At 41.4% G+C, this 24710-nt stretch overlaps 1 protein-coding gene across 2 annotated transcripts in view; it reads left to right on the forward strand.

Moving 5' to 3' along the window:
* Positions 1-6720: 6720 nt before the first annotated feature.
* TXNRD2 (thioredoxin reductase 2) overlaps positions 6721-24710 on the forward strand; it is a 35405-nt gene continuing 17415 nt past the window's right edge. The window contains exons 1-11 of one of the 2 annotated variants that reach the window (XM_075718264.1): positions 6721-6796; positions 8099-8164; positions 8869-8925; positions 9542-9686; positions 9994-10068; positions 10946-11024; positions 12050-12112; positions 12647-12717; positions 17356-17375; positions 17757-17848; positions 20406-20580. In XM_075718264.1, coding sequence (XP_075574379.1) covers positions 6721-6796; positions 8099-8164; positions 8869-8925; positions 9542-9686; positions 9994-10068; positions 10946-11024; positions 12050-12112; positions 12647-12717; positions 17356-17375; positions 17757-17848; positions 20406-20580 — 919 coding nt within the window. The remainder of the gene's footprint in view (positions 6797-8098; positions 8165-8868; positions 8926-9541; positions 9687-9993; positions 10069-10945; positions 11025-12049; positions 12113-12646; positions 12718-17355; positions 17376-17756; positions 17849-20405; positions 20581-24710) is intronic. The other variant, XM_075718265.1, reaches the window with a different exon arrangement.

The following is a 24710-nucleotide window of genomic DNA, read 5'->3' on the forward strand; positions in this document are numbered from 1 at the left end:
TTTGAGCTGAATCGTATTCTTCAGGCTAGAAGCATGGGAGGAGCAAACTTGGTTCTGCCTGCCCACAACTGTTTACTTGTATGATAAAGGCTATGCCTGCAAAGTAACCCTTTCTGTTGTCTAGATATTTCATTGCATAAGTAAAAATGGTGAATGGCAATAACTGCAAACTAGAGAAAGCCAGAGGTTTAGTTAGTTAAACCACCCAAACTGTGTGACAATGTCCATAAGTTGCTTCCAAGTTAACAGAAAGTTGAAATCTTGTAATACATTATTATGGGACAATTTTTTCTCCAAGAGAAGTTTCTTTGGTAGGCTGTTAGACATTGGCTTGTGCCTTTCTTTAATTTACCTTTTTGCCCAAGACGGGGTCTACGTAGGTATAGGATATTTTTGTATGTTTTTACTAGCAAAATAACATACGAAACCAGGACAGCTACAAACTCCAGAGTGCATAAATTTATATGCTATTCACATGACTTATCCTTGTCTAGATGGTAAAAATTTACCCTGATGTTACTACATCCAGGTTAGGGAACTGTGGCAAGCTATAAATGTATTGGTGTAATACAATTTTTATGCAGGGACAAGATCTTAAAAGATGGATTTGGCATTGCAGAACGTCAGGATACTGCATTCACAGGGCACATCTATGGGAAGATGTAGAGCCAGGATGTCTTAGCTGGGGAGCAACATCACATGAATGGCAACAGGTCGCGATAACTGGCTAGTTCAGACTGGCTTGCTCTGACAGTTGCCAGAATTAAGCTCAGATCTGCCCACGCAAACTTGAGTAGACTTGCTCATGTACAGCGCTCCCAGTCTCAACTGGAGGCTATACAGCTGCAATCACATGATGCAATGTGGCAGTGCTATCCCCACTCGCTGTGCATAGCACAGAGCTAAAGCTTTCCAGTAAATCCATGCCGGGCATAACAACAAATGACATTCCCTTCTTCTAATAATCCTGGCCAAAGACTGGTTTCTAAAAGCCCAAACAAAGCGAGACAGGAGAGCTAGCACATTATCATAAACCCCACGGATTATGTGAAACACTGAGTGGAAGAAAATTCTTTTGAGTTTGCATTTTCAGAATAGCAGGAGGGATTTTCTTTTATGTGAATTTGCCGTTCACAACAGTCAAATTAGTTTCTCTTGCTGAGAAACAGGCAAAAGAGGAATTTTGAGAAAGGAAGCACCACTCATGTATGAATCAGGAAACTACCTGAAAATAGCTAAAATAGGAAACAGCTAAAAGAGAAGGAAGATGGCCAGCAAAGTTGTACTCTAAAATTTAACAGATTATACAAGCAGTTAGACTATTTCATGTTTACTATGCATCTTAAAAGGTTATCATGTAGACTGAGAAAAACTCCCTGCTTTCAAAGACTTTATAACTCCTCATGAAAACTTTGAAGCTCAGTTAAATCTACCATATTTCTGTCTTTTCTCCCCTCACTTTTTTGGTAATGTATGTTGAAGTATTTGAATTAAGTCAAGAAGCTGTGTTATTGAAGCTTCATCTGTTTCTGCTGTTTTTTTTCCCTCGCAATCAATTAGTTGAATTAGTTGTTTAGGACAAACTATGAACAGAAGATTCTGTGTTAAGGAAGGAATAAAATGGCGTAGATTAAATTCTGAACAACAATAAGACCTACTCTCAGAGAAATTTCTGAAAATAAAAAAAGCAAACAAAGGGAGAAATAGCAACAAAGCTGAAACGTTAATCCATTTTTGTTGGTTTATGAACCTATGCACAAATGTTCCCAGCAGAGGAAACACTGTTAGCTGATGGATATATTCTTTGTAACAAGATGTCCTTTTGGGGCACTTAGCAAATATTAGAATGGTTGGTTTTCTTTTAGAATTACATTTTTAAATGGCATTTAAATTATGACCTGATTTAGAGTAATTCTGTGATGTGTGTACTTTTCTTAGCTTTGTCAATGTAGTTGGTTTTAGGTACGTTTACAGACCCTACATAAAAAATTATTAGCTAATGGGACGTATTTGTCTCATCTTAACAAAATGTTGTAAAATTTGTAGACTTCACATGGAAGTCTGTCACCACCTTGATCTCATAAACCAAAATTAGTCATTTTCTTCCTTTATCAGTTTGACTTTTAGCTCTCCTAAAGATTGATTTGTCAAAGCTCTTAAAAGCAGGTATCAAAAATGCAGAAAAATAGAGCAGAGCTGGATTGTAAGCAAACAGCCACAGATTCCTTCATGCCAATGTAAAGCAATACCCAACAAAAAGTAATGTTGGAAAATTCTTGCTACACAAGTCAGTTAAGAAGCCTCAAATAAAAGTGGTAAAAATACTTCTTTTGTTCACCCAAGATCTGTGTCTTTGAACAAGGGTCCTCACTTGTCAGCACAACTCCCATGTTAGAATACTATCCATATATTTAGCAGTTTGAATCATGAGAGGGTTTTACCTTGCTTTGAAAAAAGTCTAAGGACTGGTAACTACCCCTCCCTGCTACCATTTATTATGTGCTTTTTTGTAGCTCTGTTCTCTCAGTTGCCAGGGACTATGTCGCTATTTCCACTTTTGTATTCACCATTTGACATACCTTTCTTGCACACACTTTTTCTTTCCTTCCTCCTTCCTCCTTAATGCTAAGGACACCATGCTACACACTAGCAGAGGAACAACAAGAAAAATAATAATAAAAAAAAAAGAGTACAATCAATCACAAGAGAGATGGTAAGAAACCAAAAAGTCCTACCTCATGCAGAGACCTGTTAGTTCAGTGATCCAGTACAGTTCTCCGTAATTAAGTTATTAAGTAGGTCATGCCACAAAATGCAGCCTCTGCTATCATTCATTTTCCAACCCGCCCCACTAAAAGAGAAGCAATGTGATGACTTCCAAAGATGGTATCTACCTGACACCTCTCTTCTTTCCCCCACCCTGCCAGGTCACTAATCTGGGAACATAAGACATAAAGCAAACCACACCAGAAAACCAGGAAAGACAGGAAGATGTGTTTGAAAAGTCAAAATTTCTAAAATATTATGTAGAAGAGGTGTTTGGTCCTGGCTGTCGTCATAAGGAAGAATTTAAGCAACCTGTTGATAAATGTAACAGAAGGTATTCCATATGGAGGAAAAAAAAGTACAGCATTCCACCCTGTCCTTACAATAAACTCAAAAGGAGAAAGTCTGCCCATTAATGGAACCAATTCATGCCTTATGAACCCCCTATTTTTGTTGAATGGATTTATATACATTTCTGAAATGTATTACAGGTGTGGTGATTCCTTTGCCCTTTTAATACTGCTCTGTTTATGGTACATTGAGTAAACATCTCCCCCTGGAAATAAACCAAACCACATCTAATGTATTAAGTTAATTTATGACTTTAAATATGACTAGCTACAGCTGACAAAATTATGTGGAAATACGATGTTAAGTCTGATAGCTATCTTGTAAAAAGTTTTTTTTAATCCCAAGTTTTGAAAAAATAAGTTTTCACTCCAGAAATGTAATGCTTCATGTAAGTGATGCCTGATACTAGAATGTATTTGCCACTAAAGGACATAATGCTTGCTTTCTTAAAAGAGGTTAAGATATATATTTTATATATGTATGTAAAAAAATGTATAGCGTTATTCTGATCAGCTTAATGCTAACCGCAAAATAATTAAAATAAGAGAGTGGAAAGCCATAGGAGATGAGCCAAAGACACATTAGAAACCACACCTGATAACCAGATCTGTCTCTGGTCCCTGAGAAAGCCTTTTGAAATGTAGCGCAGGCACACCTGCTCATGCTGACCGCAGCAAATATCAGCAGCTACCCCTCTTATTTATGTTGTGACCATGGGCAAAACCCGCTCCTCGTTGCCGATATTCGCCTCTATTGGTCTCGGTGATCGAGCTGGTGAGAACGCGCAAGAACGAGCAGAGCGGCATTACGCGCAGGTTGTGCTTTCTCCTGAAGCCGGTGGTGCGGACGGGAAAGCCTGAGGCTGTGGAACTGCAGAGTGCTTTACCATCAGCTGCGAGATCCAGCCGGAGGGCTGGTGCCACCCCAGCGGCACACCCCGCCAGGGGCACAGCGGCCGCTTCGGGTGGTTCTGGTTCCCAGGTGACTCAAGGATGCCGAGTGAAAGCAGCTGACTCGCTTGCAGGCGAGAAAGGGGAGGGTGTGTGCTGATGTCTTCAGGAACACACGAACACCTAGAAGAAGCTACAGTCTCACCACTGCTGCGTAGGCTGTGGTTCACCTAGACTCTGAGCTCTAAAATAATGAAAGCAATCGGTAATGCTAGCGTACGATGTGGCTGTGACAATGGGCGCTCGGCCAAGACCCTATCCTTAAAAGAGTGCAGAAGCGTTACTCCAAATTTATCAATTCTTTCCTAACTTGCCACTGTAGGTGCTGTGTAAAGGTAGTGTTTTCTAGCAACATCTTTGCTATGTTTAAGGCCTTTCCTTATTAGCAAAATATCATAATGCTGCAGCAACACTTCTTCACATAAACCTGTTTTGTGTTTGGGGAGATTTAATTCTACCCTTGATCCTATGCATCTGAACCAAATGCCATCTGAAGAGCACGTGCTCAACGCTGCCTCATCAATTCAGAATAGTGGCTAAAATGAACAGCTAAAACAACTTTGCATGCGTGTACCTGAAGAGCATAAAAGTATCTGAACATGCTTGAGGTTTCTTTAATGCAAAGGCCTCTCAGTATGCTCCAGTCATGTCTTTCTACTTCTGCTGCAGCGGGTGTTTCTGGTGTTTCTAGTGATTTATTGATTAGTGCTGCTGGAGGCAACAGAGAGGGGGTTTGCCTTTCTTTAACAGCAGTGATACCGGACAAGTCATCCGTCCATTTACTGAAGTGACAGTAATTCCCGTCTCATGTATTTCCAAACATCAGTGGAGTGAAAAAAATTCATCAGACCTACACTGGAGGTGATGTTAGTTCTACAAAACTTTTGAGTATTTTAATTTCCTGCCATTCCTTAGCTGTGGCCCGGATGGGTGATGGTTTCTGGAACAGAATGGTTGGGTGCTGCCCCCTTGTGAGGCAGCCCCTGGCTCCGGGGACAGCTGAACCCCGACTGCCTGCAGCTGTTTTCCATCGCCAGCTCCTTCTCCCCGAGAAAAAGCGGCCGATTCTTTGTCCCAAGCTCTGATTTGGCCGTGGCGATATTTACGACATAGGACTCAGCACAGAGAGCAGCAGGCAGGGTCACCACTGCGCCTCAGTAAGGGCTGATAGCGAGCGCTTCCGAATGAGAAACACCTTGCTCCCTGTGGTAGTGTTTTATAGAATCATCGAATCGTTCAGGTTGGAAAAGACCTTTAAGATCATCCAGGCCAACCATGAACCTAATATTAGCAAGTGCACACTAAACCAGTCAAGGGTAGACTGAACTGAACCATGTCCCAGAGTGCCACCTCCACCACCACCCAGAGTGCCCGTTTTTTGGATGCTTGCAGGGATGGGGACTCCCCCGCCCTGGTCAATGCCTGCTTCGAGGCCTCTTACCTTAGGCTGCCAGGATGCATTACAAGCACTAATAACTCCCACGACTCCCATCCGAGCTAGGTCGGCAGCATCGCCCGCGTTTAATGAGCAGCTGGCACGGGGCACAGGGACCGAAAGCGCGGCCGAGGGCTGCGAAGCATCGGAGGTGCTGCACCAGGCCGCCCTGGGCAGGCCGCTGTGCCCCCGCTCAGCCGGCTGTCGGAGCCGCCCGTGCCGGCCCGCTCCCGGAGCTGTGTGCCGCGGGCCTGCCATTGCGGCTGCGGAAGCCCCCTCCCCTCGCGCCCCGGTCCCAGCGCCTGCTCTCGAGGCCGAGCGCGTCCCCGCCGCGGGAACGCAAGCCTGATTGGGGGCCAGGGGAGAACAGCATGCTTAAAATACTTCATTTGCTATCTACTGTGTCAGTGACAAAGCAGTGGCAAAATACTGTACAAAACTGTAGCAGCTGGTAAGTCCCGGTTGGACTCGATGATCTTAAAGGTCTTTTCCAACCTAAATGATTCTATTCTGCGATGCGTTGCCTCCAACACCTCGTGGAAGGGCGAGGCTTTAGTCCAACCGCCTTCTCGGGGGCTTTGAGCCTTCGGCCTGCCTGCCGCACCCGAGGAAGGGGCTGCGACCTCTCCGCGCGTTACACGGGGATGCGCGGTTGGAGAGGGGGAAAAACGGGGCTCTGCACATGGGTGCGGGCCCGGGGCAGTCGCCGTGCTCCTCTTCTCCCCCCAGACGCAGGTCAGCTCAGCTGGGTAGAGCACGGTGCTAACAACGCCAAGGTCACAGGTGCAATCCCTGCTCACTGCAGGGGGTGGGCTCGATGATCTCTCAAGGCCCCTTCCAACCCAAAGCATTCCATGATTCTATGAAACGCCTCCCCTGAGCCCCCTTCGCGGCCGCGCCTCGGGCGGACGCCACTCAAGCACAGCGGAGGGGTTCTTCCCCTTCCAGCGCGGCCGATTTTAACGCGAAGGCGCCTCTAGCGCCAGGGCCTGCGCCCGCCTCCTGAACAGGCCTCTCCCGGCTGCAGGTCGAGCGCTCTCCCCGGGAGGGAGGCAGGGAGGCGGCCGCCTCCTCCCCAGCTCTGCCCGCGGGGCCGGCGGCGATCGCGCCCCCGCCGCGGCGACCCCCGCTCCCCGCCCGGGCCCGCCGCGGCCGCTCAGGCGCCGCCCGGGCACCCCGCGGGGTCCTGCCTGGCGCGGAGGCCCCTTGCCGTACAGCATGGCGGCGCTGTGGCGGCGGCGGGAGCGCCTGCGGGCAGCGCCGGGGCTGTGCCGTACGGTGCGGGCCCGCTCAGGTACGGGGAGCCCGCGGGGCTCGGGCCGGGCAGGGGCCGCGGCCCCGCCTGCCGGGTGCGCCCGGGGAGGGTCCGCAGAGCCCTTCCCACCGCCCGCACGGCGGGGAGAGGCCCGCGGGGGCCTTGCCTGAGGGAGCGCTGCGGGAGCGGCCGCTGCCCCCCCCCCCCCCCCCCCCCCGGCGCCAGTGCCTTCCTTCAGCGGCCGAGGCGGGGAGGGTGGCGGGTGCCTGCAGCCGTGACGGCTCTGGGAGCCCCCCGGTGCCGCTCTGGGAGCCCCCCGTGCCCCGGAGCCGCTCTGGGAGCCCCCCGTGCCCCGGAGCCGCTCTGGGAGCCCCCCCGGAGCCGCTCTGGGAGCCCCCCCTGCCCCGGTGCCGCTTTCGGAGCCCCCCATTGCTGCTCTGGGAGCCCCCCCGGTGCCGCTCTGGGAGCCCCCGGTGCCGCTTTTGGAGCCCCCCGCAGCCGCTCTCGGAGCCCCCCGGTGCCCGCCCCTCGGCCCCTGAGCTGCTGAGCGAGCCCCCGGGCCGCGGGTGGCTGTGAAGCGGGCAGGGCCTCCCGCCCCCGGCGGTGGGGCTTTCCGGAGCGGCACCGGGGCAGCCCGAGAGGCAGCCAGGCCTTTCCCCTGGGCTGAACCCCGGCGATCGAGTGCCCGCTCTGGCGGGCCGAGGGGAGCCGCCCGCCGGCGTGGGGATGCTGCAGCCTCGGCCGCCCTCGCTGCAGCGCTGGCAGCTCTGGGAGCAGGGCCTGCCCCCCTGCCCTTGCTAAGAAACGAGCTGTTGCTCGCCCGAGGGCTGCTGCCGCTTCAGAACTGCTCTGGGCGGCCGGGCGGATCTGTGGGGCGGCTGAGGTGGCAGAAGGAGCCCGCACCTGACCGCCCCCCGCATCCCCGCCAGCTGCCTTGCAGCTGACACTTTGCGGGTCCCATAGGGTGACCCCGCTGAAGAAGCTGCGTGTGGAACTTGCTGCTCTAATGCAGAGACAGCAGACCTGTACTGCTCCCGGTTGCAGCTGTCTAACCGTGCATAAAGAGCTGCTTGGGACACTGAAAAGCCTGTCTGTTCCCTCGCTTCTTTTGCGTTGCTTTATTTTCTGTATTTCGTTCATGAAACCAGACTAGATAGTTCAACGATTTGTGGAGAATGCTTTGGAACACTGAAAAAACACAGTGCTCTAGTAAAGTAAAGAAAGCCCAAACCAGCAATAATTAATTGTAAGAAACATTGTACTTTTTGATATTTACCCTCTTACCTACCTCTCCCCTCTTCCTTGTCTGGTTCTTTTCCTTTTTTCATGCCCTCTTCACAGGAAAGAATGAGTATGATCTTCTGGTAATTGGTGGAGGGTCTGGAGGCCTTGCCTGTGCAAAAGAAGGTTTGTATGTATAAATAACTAACAGAAGTTTTGTTTTGGCTTAAGTAGTGTTTATGGAGGCTAAGAGAAGTGTTATTGATAATGCCAAAGCTTTTTAAGAAACATAGTATACTTCAGTCCCTGCACATTAATCATTAACTCAGCTCCGTACAGTTAATCTGCAAATTATTTCACACCCTCAGGTGGGGTGATCTTGTTTGGCTTTCCTATTAACCTTTTAAAAAAAAAATTCTTCTTTTGTCATGGGAAAATCTAATAAGCTTTTATTTCACTGTTATTGTAAAATACTCCGAGTGCCTTCATAGATACTGTATTTTTTAAATTACACTGTTTCTTATTTATGTGTTAAAACAACAGTCCCTTCAGACTGTTTCCAGGAACTGTTTAACTGCTGTAGAGAACCTTGCCCCTTTGTAACTCACTGTAACATGCTTAACAGTCCACAAGGCTCTTAAACATCTCATTTGGGGTCAAATTGCATTTTTAGGGTCGGTGGAAGATGGAGGCTCTAGTCTGGGTTATTTAAGTGCCTTCTGGAGAATCTGCTGACTACACAGGCAGCCTGGGTGCCTAGTCTGGCATCTTGAGTTAGACCCTCCAGGTGTCATCTCCTGTGCTCTTAATCTGTACCTGTGCTGCTGAAAGTGTTGAGGTTTGTGTGTTTCTCCCTCCTCTAAATACCTTGTCTTGCTTTTTGTTTAAAGCTGCTCAGTTTGGAAGGAAAGTGGCTGTTTTGGATTATGTGGAACCTTCTCCACAAGGTATGGAAGAAAAATACTAGGATAGTATTTGGACATGTGTGTAAAATGGTTGCCGAGGTGAGCAGATTGCTCCAGGCAGCAAAGTGGCCAAAGCCATGCTTTCTGCTTTGCTTGTAGTAAAAGCCCTTAAGCCCAGCGTGTTGTACTGCTCATTCCCTCCAGTGTTGCCCCAGCTCTGCCTGCTTCCCCTGTGCGTTAAGGTTGTTAGCAGTGTTTGATGCTACCATTTGTAGTAGTCTTGGACTTAAATATGTGAGGATATTGTCGCTCTCAAGTCACTTACAATTTCTAAAAACTATGCATCACATCATGTTGAGGCTCTTCATGTACAACATGTAAAATAAGATCTGCAAATAGGCAAATGTGAATGTGTAGTAACTGGATCTTCAGAGCTCTGAGAAACACCTTGAGATGGCTTGAATTTTAGAAGAAAAATATAGAGAGATGGTTTTTATCACAACAAACGTAAGCAGAGATAGAAAGTGATCTGTAGGAGATAGTAAACTGTGTGTTGGTTCAGAACTTTTTAACTAATTGCATGAACAACCTAATTGTTTTGTCACACTAACCTGATGCATTTACTTTTTTCTTTCTTCCTTTCTTTTGTTTTTTCAAGGAACCAAATGGGGACTTGGTGGAACTTGCGTGAATGTTGGCTGCATTCCTAAAAAGCTTATGCATCAAGCAGCCCTTTTAGGGAGTGCCCTTAAAGATGCCCAACACTATGGCTGGAATATAGCCCAACCTGTTCATCATACCTGGTAAAGATTATTGCCCATATCCACTCCTATGTGCTGCAAATGCATAACAACTTTTCCCAGTTGGTGTTTATTTAGGGACAGTTAGGGAAGTGAATTTTGCATGAAGCTTTTTAGACTGCTCCTTGTTTAAAACACAAAACTGTATTTACTGGGCAGATATTATGTTGGTTTGGGCTTCGTAATTTACTTTTATAACAGGAAGTACTGTAGAACATTCCTAATTTCTAGCAATTGCCTGGATCTTTGAGTTGCATAATCTGATTTTGTAATGTGATGACTTCATGTTCAGTTTCTTGTTTTGTGATAGGTCTGTGATGGCACAAGCTGTTCAGAATTATGTGAAATCCTTGAACTGGGGACACAGAGTGCAACTACAAGACAAGTAAATAAGACTTTTAAGTTCATCTTTCTTCCCATACCCAAGGAGCTCTTCTTGTAGAATTGCTGAATTGCCTTTGGAGTTTCTCATTAGAGCTAGTATTTTGAGTTTGTAAGGCCTTTTTGCTCAGGACTCTAAGTGCCCTTGCCAATGTAAGTGATTTCTAGCCCCCCCCCCCCCCCCCCCCCCCCCCATTTCTTTTATTTTCTGGAAAATAGTGGTTGAAAGTGACCATACGTGAAAGCTTTCTAACAGTGTAGTGATCAGGGAATGCTCTCTTTAATCTGGACAGGTTTTGCATTCATATGAAATAGTCAGGGTTTCTCAAGGTAATTTCAAGCTTGTCCACCAAAACTTATATGCCATGCAAGCCCACAGATAACACTATACTGGAACAGCTGATTTTTTTGCTTTCATTTTGCTTTCAGTGCAGAAATGGTTCCAAGTTTTTCAGGATGCAGTTCCTTTTATAGAGAAATTATATTAATAGATAATTTAACAGTTACTAGTCTTGTGACTCTTGCCAAGTCACTTTTGTATGCTCTCAAATGGGCATTGTATTAGTAATGTTATGGATAGTAATAGTAATGCTATGGCTAGTGGAAAATATATCATTTGAAGAGGACAATAACCTGATCCCACAGCGTGTTACAAGGTTAGGTACTCTGCTGTATAGAAGTTAACTGTGACACAAGAATTAAGTGACAAATTATGTGACAGCTGCAAACAGTCCCGTGAAATGAGATGCTTTCTTCCTTTTACTTTTAGATGCCTGTTTGCTATCCTTTTTAGCACTTCAGATATGGAAAAAGTAGCCGATCATATTTCATTCATATTCTTCATTAAGTGTGCATTAATGTTGCTGTTTTCTTCTAAACAGGAAGGTGAAATATTTCAACATGAAAGGGAGTTTTTCTGATCCACATACAATCCGTGGTTTAACAAAAGCAGGTAAAGAGGTGAGCTGCTGTGCTGATTTCTGCAGTATCATTCACTTCAAACATTTCAGGTCTTCATGTGTTCGTTTTCAGGTCAACTGGGAGCTAGATTGTACTTTTGCAAATTGCTTTAGGTATTCAGTATTGTTTTGGTGAGGGGGATTTGCATTTTTCCACGTAGAGGAGATGTTTATGAACTTGACTGTTGCCTACTGAGTCCCTAGCCTCTAATCTGTCAGTTAGATGCCATTACTCTTTCTTTGCAGATGGAAATGCTGAGACAAAAGTGTTGGGTTTTTTTTTTGTCAGAGTCATAGTGCTTCGATAGATGCTTTCGGAGATGTAAAGAGGACCAACATCTCCTTATTGCTCTGGGCATTAGATCAGTCTGAGATGTTTCCCTCCTTCAGATGAGTTGTAAGGGTGCTTAACTTTCTAATACAAAATTGTGTGTGGGAGGCAGTTACACTGAATGCACAGCTTCAAGCAACTGGGTCGTGTCACAGAATGGTAGCCATCTCTGCATATTTAACAAGAGACTGAACATGCATTTTTAACACCTTTTTGAGGATTATTATATAATGTTACTTGTTAATATCAGCTTGAGAGAGCAAAAGTTTTTGGGGGTAGATGCCTAGCATTTTCTAAAAACGTGCCACTTTTGAGGTAGCTTAACTCCAGGCCTTAGAGACAGAATTCACTTGCTGTGATCTCTGTGTGTTTTGTCCTAAGCAAAAATGTATTTTTAAAAAGCTGCCATTTGTGCACAACTGTTGCTTCCAAGTAGTCATCAGTATCTTGTCCAGTAGAGGAACAATTGTAAGCTTAATATTAAAACAAAAAGTGATAGAGAATGTGTAGGAGAAACTCCTGCATGTATTAGTTCATCTCCAGCCTTTTTTTAATGCATTGCTGATTATTGTCATATTAATAGCAGGTGGTAGTGCCAGCTTTCTCATTTATCGCTCATTTGCACATAGATAAAATCTAAAGACAGGTAAAAGGATTTCAGATGCTTGATTTTGATTTTGTATTTTTGTTTTTAGACTATTGTTACTGCAGAAAATATTGTCATTGCTACTGGAGGAAGACCAAAATATCCTACACACGTAAGTTACACTTGCCATCTGACAACTCCAATGGCTTTACTGGTTTTGTTGCAGATAACAATGGGTTTTGTTGCAGATAATGATGAATGTTTGGAGGATAAAGAATGTAAATATAAAGTAACACATGAGAGATTTTTTTGTACTTGTGTGAAAAAATATCTTTTATATAAAGCACAGGCTTTTCAGGAAAATATTTCCATAGAAAACAATTTGCATCAATTTAGTATATGTTGATGATGCTTAGAGCTGTAGGATAATTCAGGTTGGAAGGGATCTCTAGAGGTCATCTCGTTCAACCTCCTGTTCAAGGAGGTTGGGGTCAGTTGTGAGGTCAGATCATGTTGCTCAGGGCTTTTTGCAGTCAGGTTTTGAAAATCTCCAAAGACGGAGACTGGATAACAGATCTGGCAACCCCAGATATATTCCCCTTGGTCTACTGGCTACACTTCAGCTAATACAGCCCAAGTCGCTATTAGCTTGCTTTGCTGCCAGGACTTGCATTGTAGATGCAAGACCTTACCTGTGTGTTCATAGATTGCAGGTGCACTGGAGTATGGAATCACAAGTGATGATCTATTCTGGTTAAAAGAATCTCCTGGAAAAACGTAAGTTACCTTACCATAGCTTTAATAGATACCGGCATTCATATTTTTTCTTTATGGCAAGATGAAAAATGATCAAAATTGCCTTTTATACACCAATTTTTCTGTCCTTCTGTTTTCCTTCTGAGAATTTGTTTTATGATGCGTCAAGGTCACACTACCAACCTTCATTAGTAACTAATTGTTTTCCCCCTCTCACCCTTATGAAATTCCCTTCTAAAATCAAATTAAATATGATTTTTTACCATCTTAGCTTAAGGTGACTTGTTTGCTGTAGCAATTATACATAGAAGTCACAAGAGGGCAGCATAAACTTAAACGAAGGCTGTACTGTCCCTGTTCTTTGCTACCGGTATATGTGAAATTGCTCTTCCATTAGGAAAGAAACTCCCAACATAATTTTATGTTCTCGTAAGTGGTGGCAGATCTGATAACAAAAGAAAACATGATGAAACAATTGGGTCGGTTTTGTCTTTTCTTATGCTTTGGGAGCTATTGTTTAACTGAAATACCAAAAAATTGTTTTTAATGGAAATACTAAAATGCTGTAGTTTTCACAGCACATAGCACAGTAAGATTCTGAGTCAACACTGCACTACAGAACAATTTCCTGATGCGAATAATTGCGATAGGAAATGTACATCTGCTATCATGAAAGTCAGATAATACTATTCTAGAAAAAGCAAAATGTATATATAAGAAAAAGAGACTTGAAACTATAATACTGGCGTTTTGAAAGAAAACAGAGCTGCCATTCATGGCTGTGACTTTCTAATATAAAAAATGCACTGTGGTAAGCTAAACATCAAATAGATAAACAAGGCTCCTTGGTACAGTTTAAAAAGAAAAGTAAACTTGCTGTTGTTTGTAGTATATCATTCACCTCTTGAATTTTGAGAGCATGATTTATGCGAGGAAGTTGGTTTTAAAAAAAAACCAAAAACCAAAACACAACACTAAAACCCCACACAAAAACTAAACATAAGATTTATCCTTGTAAGAATTTTCTGTGAAAATGTGGCTTTTGTCTGGTTGCTGCTAATGCAAGTTGTAACAGTGTAATGTGGGAGCCTAGTGTTTATATGTTGCATTCCTGAGATTTAGTCAAAATAAGCCTGCAGGGGCTACAGTAGCATTTCTGTGCTTTATCAGGCTGTGTCCTAGCAAATGGAGGGAGTTGTTAAAGGTTTGTTTCTGTCAGATTTGTTTCTATTATAAATATTCCCAAGGTTCGGTTTGACACCTTTTGTTTTTAGTCTGAGCTGTGTTGTACGTATTATTTCTTTTTTCCCTCCCCACATGTATGTATCTCGGCTACAAATTACATGCCTGGGGGTTATAGAACTGTCAGTCCTGCAGTTATTCATATTTAAAAAAAAAAAAAGCAAACCGTTAACCAACTAAAAAATCCCTTAGATATACAAACATTGTGAAGAAATTCTCGCTACTGAGATGAAGGGTTTTGGCAGACTGAATTAGAAAAGATGCCTTGAAATTTGTTCAGAATGAATGAGAGATTGAGCAGGTGTGAAGGAGGTTAGGTTCTGCTTTCTTAACTTTTCTATTAGACACTGACAATGCCCAGGAACCCTCTAGTTTGTAGAAGAAATTGTGAATAACGTGCTGCTGATACTATGAATTAGTGTCAGCTGGCATCTATTTTTCATCTAACAAAAAAACCCAAGCATATGCCCAAATTACAGGTACTCTCATTCTGTTCCCTGTGAATCTCCAGTAGATATTTCTTTATGGGCAGCATGTGGCTTTCTGCAGCACTTCCCAGGAGCTGCGTGCTAAACGAGGGGGTGATCATCCATTCACAGATGAATCAGATGCCCTAATGCTGGAAAAAATTATTTCCCACTGTGTTAAATTGTTTGTCAAACATAAAACCCAGACTAGCAGATTTTAATCTCTTTACCCCAGCTTGTTCTCTGGATACCTTCAGAAGCTGTATGTTTTTATTATAGGACAGGTAGGTGATGTCTAGGGTCTTTTGTGAGAAAGCATGTGTTGTACTGACTCTGCAATCCCTGGGGCTCACTGAGCAGCAGCCCCCATGTCTGCACTTTTTGGAAGTTTACAAGCATCTCTGTTAGAACTGGGAGATGGTGCCGGTCAGTTTAGGGTAAGGTGTAGGCCACAAGCTAGTGTTTCACTGACTGTGTTGCTCTGCTCTCTTAGCACAGTATGAAGAGCTTTCCAAGTATTGGACTTGTTTCTCTCTTGCAGTATGATGGAAGAATAACTTTCTTAGGGGTATGTGGCTGGTCAGTGGCAGGGCCAAAAAGAGAAGCCAAACTTGCCGTCTGCAGAGTTCCATCATGCCTCTGACATTTGTTTTTAGTTGCCATACATGTTCACACATCAACTATTTTAATTTTCTAAGGTTTTTGGTGTCCTTCTGTGAAACACATTCCTGTCTTTGTAAGCGTGTATGCCAGGAGTTTTGCTGGTAATGGGGTGGAGGGAGGATCATTGTTTTGTAAATTTTAGTTAAAATTGATGAATGATGCGTCCTTATAAAGAGACTGCAATGCACGCATCACTTTGTGTTAGCCTTCAGTTTGTGTGTGTTTTTCCATGGATTTAAGGGTTTATTTTGTGAAGCACCATACTAGCATATGCTACTTCGGCCAGGAATCAAGCAAAATATTAAATACGAAACGGTGTGGGATGTGTAGGCCATGGGTTGATATTTCAAATGTGTTCCTTCCTGTGATCTGACTATGAATTTTGACCTGTTCAGAACATGTTTTGTCAAAATAGTTCTGCTTTGTTCCTTAGAGTTTTTGAATTAATGGAGGCACAGCTGCTGAGGGAAAAGGTCTTTAATGGATTATTTCCATGCAACTGTTCTCTCTGCTGGCATTGTCATTTTTGTTCCTCAAAACAGTCAGACAAGATTGCATATGGGTAAAAGAATATGATAAGGTTCTGTGACTTATGCTTATAATGCTTATGCTTCCTTGCTTATCTTCCTAACTTTAAATAACCTATTTAAACTCTGTGATTATGTTAGTTTGTATTTTGAGTTTTTAAAGTAAATTTCTAGAATTTCTAGCTTTCCAAAATGCAATTAGCAAACTACTTCTTCCATACCCAAAAATCCAAAGGTTTTTTTTTTTTTAACTTTTGAATATGGTATGAGCTTAAAAAAAATGCCCAAAATAAACAGAAAAAATGTGCCAAATATTCAGGTGTGTTCTGAGTGTTGTGGTTTTGCGGTGGTGTTTTTTGATGAAAAATTCTTTATAAAACATGGGGATGAAAGTTCTTTATAAAGCATGTATTTCCATAGATGAAAATCATAGTCAGAAAGAGCCTAACATTCTACATTGTTCTCATAGCGACTAGAAATTTTGATCCCTAATGATGCTTTTTTTTTTCCCCCTAATTCAAAAACTTAACAGATGACTTTGTTTTAAGTGGAAATATTATGTGGAATACATCTCCAAACTGTGAGATTTTCACAAGTCTGCATTACACCTGAAGAGCAAAGGAATGTGAGTGCAGCCTGCCCAGCAGCGTCACTGACGGGCTGGCTGGACCCACTTTTACCTCCAGAACAGTGACTGAGCTCCTGCCTTTTGGGTACCCAGCAGCCGTAGGGAACTGAGGGCATGGCCAGAAGGGAGAGCGCTGCTGCAGTGTATAGGGCATCTGGGGACCGGCGTGGAAACTGCTGTGCTGGAGAGCTGGTACACCCCGTGAATTAAGTGTTGATGGACAACTTAGTGATATTCTTGGCTGAAATGGTGTGAAATATGGGGAGAGATGGGAGCTGGAGTTTTATTTAAGATCTAAAATTGATGTATTTGGTAAATACTAGTCTAGGTGAATCTATTAAATGGATTTTCTATAACTGCTTACACAAACTTTTAAAGACAGGAAGGGCAAATATTTGGCATTTGGATAAATAAGGTGAGCAAGCAGATGGTCATAAATCGATATGAAATTTAGCAATGAATAAAATCATATATTGGGAACTGTAATCTACTTGATAGGAAGATGATGAATTTCAAACGTGCTTAACTTCTGATTGTGTTAAGTTTTCTTAAAAATAATTAAATATATATATTTAGTAATTAAGAGACCTCTAGATATTTTGAGATGTACTTGAGTTCCCGCGTGACTGCGGCATGTCCGTAAGTTTGTGTGTTGCCTGCTGTCTGCCGAGGGGCCCTGCAAAGATGAGGCATCAGTACAATAGGCACGGTGGGGAAGAGCTGTCAGCGTCCACTCCAGATGTTTCCAGTGGAGGTACATCATAGAACACAACTGAAATATTGGTGATGCCTCTTAACCTTGCTAGTTTCTCTTGAGGTTTTTCGTGGCTTTCTTCATTTTGTCTTTCAGAGTATGTGTTTAAATGTCTCTTTACAATATAAAAACAATTCCTTATGTCTTATAAGCCTGTTCTTTTTTTATTCTGTTAATAAAATAAGCCCACACGTTATAGTGTTTTCTTTGTTGGAGTTGACAAGCCACGCTCTTTCTTCCCATCTAACATCATCAGATCCACTCATCAAATCTGCAATTTTGTAACTATACATACTTCAGAAAATAATTTTTTGGTTGTGCAGAAATAGGCACAAGCTCATTCTACTGCTTTATTCTTGTTTTCTTTTTATACAACAGGTTGGTTGTTGGAGCCAGCTGTATCCTTTGAAAAAGCTGTGATGATTTATGATTATAAGCAGCATGGCTGTCTTCTATGAAAGCTCAATTTTCCGAATTCGTTTTTTCATGCCCTGTACTTGAGTTGGTAATGGAATAGTAATAGTTTTCTATGCAGTATCATCATGGGAATTAAGGTCAGCTAAGGATAAATCCTCAGGATCTTAAAACCAAATGTTATCTATGAGGAAAATATTCTAAGGCTTTGGAGTTTTATTCTACACAACAAAAGTGAGCTAAAGATGTTGTCTGTGTGAGGACAACTTGGTATCTTCAGCTAAAAGGCCCATTTGTACACTACCCTTTTATATTGCATTTATATGAAATTATTGCTTCTGTTTCCTTAACTGATGCTTCACAAGATGTTTCACTTGAGTGTGCTGGTTTTCTAACAGGCATTGGATTGGACACTACAGTCATGATGAGAAGTATCCCACTTCGTGGGTTTGATCAGGTGAGTACGGGATGTCTTACATCTCCTTATATATCAAATATATTAAAAAGTATATTTGATTATTTTTGTGTCCTAAAGAAAAAGTGTTGTCAGCTTCTCCAAACATTTCCTAGTATGTGCTTTCTGAAGAGAAACTAAATAAATATTAGCTCTTTTTTTCCTATTGTATCTCTTGATACTGTACTCAGAAAAGTAAATCTGTTTTTTTCCTCCTGCTTAATCAAAAACAAGGTTGAAAAGGTTGGGAAGCAGGGGAGGGATTTAAGCCACTGCTAAAAGCATTAGATAATCTCTTTAAAATAATCCTGAATTTCTAGGAGTTACAGGTAATGATTTTTAAAATAAATTATTGGACTTACCATGAAGTAGTTGAATGTGGAGTTCATTATGATGAATATAAATAAATCACTGAGCTGAAAGTTTGTAATGACATAGGAATTGGAAATCTTGACCTTACCACTTTCAGAACAGTGGCAGTTATAATTAGGTGAAAAAAAGTACATAGTGATTTCAGTGGAACTATCAACCCTAAGCTGGAGAAAATTAAAAGCAAAAACTTTCAGGCAGGGAAATTTAAAGAGAAAAAACTGTGTTTCAAAATTGGGAAAGATTTTGAGGAGTTTTATTTAAAAGTATAAGTGGTCATGATTGTGCTGACAAAACAGAAAACAGTTTTGTCCAGAAACCCATTCCCGTATAAAGAGAATAAAAGCAATTAGAAATTACAATGAGAAAAGACAACAACAACAACAAAAAAGTTTTATATAGGATTTGTGCAAAAACTATAACTGCTTAAAGAAGCAACAGAAGGTAGTGTAGCAGGCTTAGGTTAAAGACAAGTTGCTGGATCCAGTAAAGGTGTTACTTGATGTGAGTTTGTAGCCTCTGTTCTACAGGTTAGATGATCTCTCTGATGGCCTGATAGTCCTTTTGGATCTCCCTAGATCTGTAGAGAGCGTATGATAAAGGTGATTGTGAATCTTCTGTTCCTGCAAGATTTGATGCTAACACTACTTTGAAAGAAAAGTTACTGTAGTGTTCTTAAAATAGTGAGAGTGTTCTGGGTTTTCACTCACATGTGCAGTGAACTTTTTCTTCGAAGTTTCCAACAAATTTTTTCTCAGGCAGATAACTTTGGAAAATGTCAGCCTTAGGAATTAAGACTGTGTTCTGTTAATCACTTGAAAATAGAGTTTTCAGAATGGGAATGAATACACGTTGACTTAATTATTCCTGGTATCATGAATTAGGAATTTTTTTAGTGCTTAATTGCAATAGAGCAAAACATTTACAGGCCAAAGTTGATGAAAGAGTGCTAGAACTGTAGGCTTGTTTTTAAGAACTTCTTTGCAAGGAAAATTATTTACATGTGTACCAGCATGGTTTTTGAGGAGGGAGTATTGCTGTTAGAAGCTGCAGTGACAAGTACCACTGCAGGTAATGACAGCTCCTGGTTGCGTGCCAGCCACTCCCACTTTGAAGTGGCTTCCTTAAGACTAGTGGTATGTGTACCAGAGTTTGCAAAACATTGTATAAGAATGTGTCTTGGGATTTGCACTCACCATTGAAGACATCTACACCTGTAACAGCATGAGATCGGAGCAAACAGGGAATAGTGTTAAGAGTGTGCGTGTGGCACTTCATAAACTACTTACAGGAGGGCTTTCTCTGCGAACTCGATCCTTTGTAGGCAGGAAGAGCACAATGGACATTTCAAAGTTACGAAAGTATTAATAGAGAGAGAATAATTATGTTCAGTCTGTAGCTGCATTGAGTCTGATGGAAACTGGTTAGCGAGCTATCATGTTTCTGAAGAGATAGAACCCTGCTGTTGCCTTCATATTAGTTAATATCAACTTCGAAAATAAAGTTTTGTAAGCTGAGAGCTTGCATGTTGTTGTTCTATGTGAGTAGTTTTGTGATAATATACTTTAAGTAATAAACATATTCTTTGACAAAGTGCAACCAGAATTACTGCAATCAAGAGCAATGACATCTTTGGATAAACCTGTCAATGTGACATTTTACTACTTGATTGTGGTGTGGCATTATTTCAAACAGGCTCTTAGGAAAAAACCATTATTTCCTCTTTGTAGCAGAACTTTCCAGGAAACCTTAGTGATTCATATTCATTGCAGAGAAATGTCAGGTGTCATGGCAAAGGGAAATATGTTTCTTCTTCTTTATGAAAGTATTTAATTCTCATCAAGCTGCCAGAAAATGGTAATTATGCTAACCTTAAATTGAATGTGCTCTACATGCTATTTTTGTACAAGCATCAAATAATTTAAAAGCAACTGTTTCACTCATATACTATTTTACTTTTTTGAAAATAAAATTTGAATGTTCAGATGTAGATGCCTCTTAAAATGGAGTTGCGGGTCATAGTGGCTCAAAAAATTATCATGTGTTGACAATGCATAGTAACTAAGTGACAAAGAATGTTCAAAATGCATAGTGTATTTACTGGGTTTTCATGAAGACAGCTGAAGGAGGGCTTTACATTAAAAAGGTCATATATCTAAGAATAAACAATTTTTTTTCCGCTACTCAACAGCAAATGGCATCTTTAGTAACGGAGTACATGGAATCTTACGGCACAAAATTTTTAAAGAGATGTTTCCCAAACAAAGTTGAAAAATTGGAGAGCAACAGACTGCAAGTCACCTGGAAAAATACTGACCTGGGCACAGAAGAAACCGATTCCTTTGACACAGTGATGTGGGCAGTAGGTAAACTTGATTATCTTAATGTTTATTTGCAATGCTTTCCATTCTGAAAATGAAGTCACCTCATCATATTGCAAGGGGCCAAACAGCCTCCTCCATTTTTTTTTTTATATTTAAATATTTAGTGACCTAAACATTGATAGTTTTTAAATTATTTTCTTGCACACCTGACTTGTTCACCTAAAGTCTAAAACCACATGAAAGTTACAGTGAATGGAAGAAATCCATGGTAACTACTTTTGCATGAGCTGCAATAAATAGGAGACCATTTAGTCTTCCTCACATTTACTAGAGGGTGAGAGCATGAATACCAGCAACCTCTGTGGTGCAAGTAGTGTTCTCTAAATCCATACTCTTGACTTACTCATGAAGCTATTCACTACAAGTTCCTATTTATCCTGTTCAAGAGGCTACTTTTCTAAATTCTTCTAGGAATTTTTCTAAACTGTGCTGCTTAAGTTTGTTACTGCAGCCATCATCCAGTTCAGAGAAAGAGAATTAATTGTCTATAAAAATCCAAGCTTATTGCAGGGAACCTTGGAATGTTAGAGCTTTTTGAAATCTGTTTAGGAACTTTCACGCATCTCAGACCCCTCAGAACTGAGATATGACGCCTAAGTCAGAGTAAATCAGTTTAAAAGAATTTCCTGACAAATGGTTATGAGGATAATCACCAGAAATGGGAATTAAATCTAGTTTTTGCCTCCTTTGAGTCAAATGCTACTTCTTGTAAGGATTAACACGCTAAACGATGTATGGTACAAGGCTCCGGCCCACAGGAACAAAAATACTGTTTCTGCGTGGCCTTCCCAAGCTGCTCATTCGTTGCTCTTATGAGTTGGCCCTCAGTTGCTGTGTTGGTTCAGAGGATCTGCATGCCCACCAGAATAGGAGACCTCTTGTCTTCCGTGCTTATAAAGCTTTGTGAATAGCTGGAATTCTAGATAAATAATGGATGGCTAAGGGTAATGATATTTGGCAAGCAGATGGTACTGGCGAACAAAGTAAATAGGCTTAAACTTACTGCCCAAGAAATCTGTTTTGATGCAGGCGAATGATCAGTTTTACTTGCAGCTTTAGCAATTCCTTTAACTACTTCATTTTTATCCTATTCGTTTTATCTGACACTACTGTTTTAGAGTAGTGGGGAAGCATTACTCCTTCATGTGTTGATAGCAGATAAAGTTAAATTCTTGTGGCCATAGAATGGATCCATTACAGGAAACAGGAACAGATCATTTACACTATTTCGTATTTCACCCAGTCAACTAAATCTGTTGTCTTGTTCCTTTCCTCTGGTTAAGTCAGCTGTATATCTATCTTCCTAATACCCCAAACAGAGAGCAGGTTGTGTGTTGTGACAAACATTTTCTTTCGCTTTCTGTGATTACTATTCTCGTAGAAGTGTAATGGGCTTCTATAAATTGTGGAAACAGCCTATAATAATGGATTATGCTTGCCAGAACCAAAGACACTAGTGCTTGCCAAGAGCAAAAAAGGTTGGGCTATCTGGAGATGTGACAATCCTGAAAACTGCAGAATAATATTCATGAGGTGAGATGAAAATGTTTCCAAAAAGTGGGTTTCTAAATGCTGTATTTGATTTTTCTCAAGCTTTCTGGTAAAAGTACACTGCGGTGGAGTCACACCTGCGAAATGTCAAGTCAATTTGTTTACTTTTGTCAGAGATGGGAAAAAGACCTATTAATTTGAAATAATACCAAAAAAAGCTTGGTTTAGTGTTGATTAAAATGGAATAAGGTTGCATGATATACTATTGCAACTCAGTTGTAATGTGACTCCATTCACTGTTTTGATACAGAGGAGCTACATGGATTATAATTTTTGTCATAGATTTGAGTTACAATCCATACTTAGAAACTGCAAAATGAACAGTTTGAGGATTTGGGGGTTTTGTGTTCACCTTTTTTTTTAGCGTTCCAATTGGCACTCCACCCTTAAGGATTAAACACATTAACAGTTAAAGCTGGTTAATTGGTGCGCAGTCGGTATGATTCATTGTTTTGCTCTGTATCAACACACCCACACCAGGTGTCTCAGATAATAGGCTGGGAAACTTGGTAGTGTTGAGGATTTCCTGTCTGCAGATGTGCCAGTTACAATACTGATTGAAGAAAGTCAGCTTGTAGAGTTAGTTAAAAAGCAGCCGCTGTTGTTAACTAGTTGTAGCCTGAATATAGTAAATATTTCTTTAATTTTTGTAAGAGCATTGGGGAATTTTAGTAGGATTTAGTAGGATATAGTAGGAATAATGTTAAAAGTATTTACTGACAGTGGGACATAGTTTGCTTGGTAAGCCACGGTATTATCTCTTAATGTAGGCCCTTTGGAAAAATTTGCATTGTGTTTCTATGAAGAGTTTTGTTTATCTTTTGGAATGTGTAATTTTCTGCTTGTATGGATAAGCCAATAAAAGCAGGCGCAATGCTCTCTTTGCTTTTCTAGCAGCTTTTTTGAACCATTGAAAATATTTGAGGCAAAACAAAATCTCATTTTGATACCTTTTAATGCAATTTAAAGGTTTTGATCCAAAGCTTTTGTAGGTAACTGTTACGGGCCTGTGTTACCTTGCTGAGTGACTATAGTGTTGTATTCTAGAGCAGTGAAACAGCTTTTTCTTGACCTTTACTTGATTCTGCCTGTCTAGTCATGTAATGTCCTCCTGTCTTTTACTAGTGCTTCACCTTCTCCTTTTGTGAGAATTCTCCTGAAATTATAAGCTTTTGAGATTTTTTTTTTCATTCAAAATGGAACCACTAAACTTTTAATAATATATAGTATTCCCCCTGCCCTTAAGGACACAAAAAATTTTATATGGTAGTAGCCTAATATACCTGAGCTACAAAGCAATGGTAAGTCTGTGCATGTACAGATTGAACACAGGGTCTTCATGCAAAGAAAAGGATAGAGATTGACGCATTTATAAAGAAATGCAACTGCTGAGCTGCAAGGCAAAGTTGCAGGAGATCAAGCTTTGTAGAGTGGGTTTGTTTCAGCTATTGGAGGACTGAAACCTATGGACTGAATGCTGCAGTTGCAACACAGATAATATATAAAAGGAATTGGTGAGTAGTATTTCCATTTGAATTTGCAATAGATGGCAGAAGATCACTGCTGTAACTGGAATCTGATTATCCACAAAGTCCTTAAAAAAGGTACTGGTACATATCTAACGGGGTCTTACTGTAGAGGAGCAACACTGAATTGATGATTCAACTAAGCAAGTGTTTACAAAATATCCTGGAATTAGTTTGACAGAAAAAGTGAGGTAGTGTGCTAGTAAATTCTTAACAGAAAGAGCAAGGACCAGCAGCAGATTTTAAGTTTAGCTTTACAAAAAGAGTTTTCTCCCTGATGAGAGCAGTGGAACAACCATTCTCAAGTTCCTTTCCATTCATGAGCTTAGAGGAAAGCCACTGCATCCTTGAAATAATGTCATCTTTGCTATGAAAAGGAGTTATAACTTTGGCTCAGTGTAAAGCTGAACAGGTATCAGGTGTTGCTCATCATGTGCTATCAAGCATATTGTCCTTTGTGTCAGACTGGATGCTTGGCAGATTTACTTTGTAGTGCAGTAGATCCTTGCTGTTCAATATCAAGAAAGGGTTAAGTAACATTTTTTTATAGTAGTTTTCTCCAAGTGTTACAGCCAAATCAGTTTCGATTAACTAAGAAAACAGAAATTTTGTTTGGAGATTTTCTTTGAAAAGTCCCATATGGTAAAATACTGCTGTGATCTCCTGTGAGCATATCTCTACCAGCCCCTATAGAAAAGGGGATGGGCTTTAGATTCATCATACCTATTTTACCAGCTTGTAACTACAAAAATCACTTCTTCATGTTCAGGAAAAGTTAGATGCTAGGCAATGCCTCTAATCTGCATGTGAGAGAACGTTTTGGGTTCAGAACTGTAAAGTGCTATTTGAGTTGCTAGGTGATGGCTAGCCTTTACTTGAATGATGGTATAAATAAATTAAAAAATGGTGGAAAATGCTCCAAAGTAATTTCATGAAACCAGCATAATTACCTTGATGTTTTCTACAGAATACAGGTTCTGCTCACCCATAAATGTCTAGGAGATTGAAGCCAATGACCTTACTTGGGAATGGTGC

Source organism: Pelecanus crispus, chromosome 11, assembly GCF_030463565.1.
Source record: "Pelecanus crispus isolate bPelCri1 chromosome 11, bPelCri1.pri, whole genome shotgun sequence".
Classification (NCBI taxonomy): Eukaryota; Metazoa; Chordata; class Aves; order Pelecaniformes; family Pelecanidae; genus Pelecanus; species Pelecanus crispus.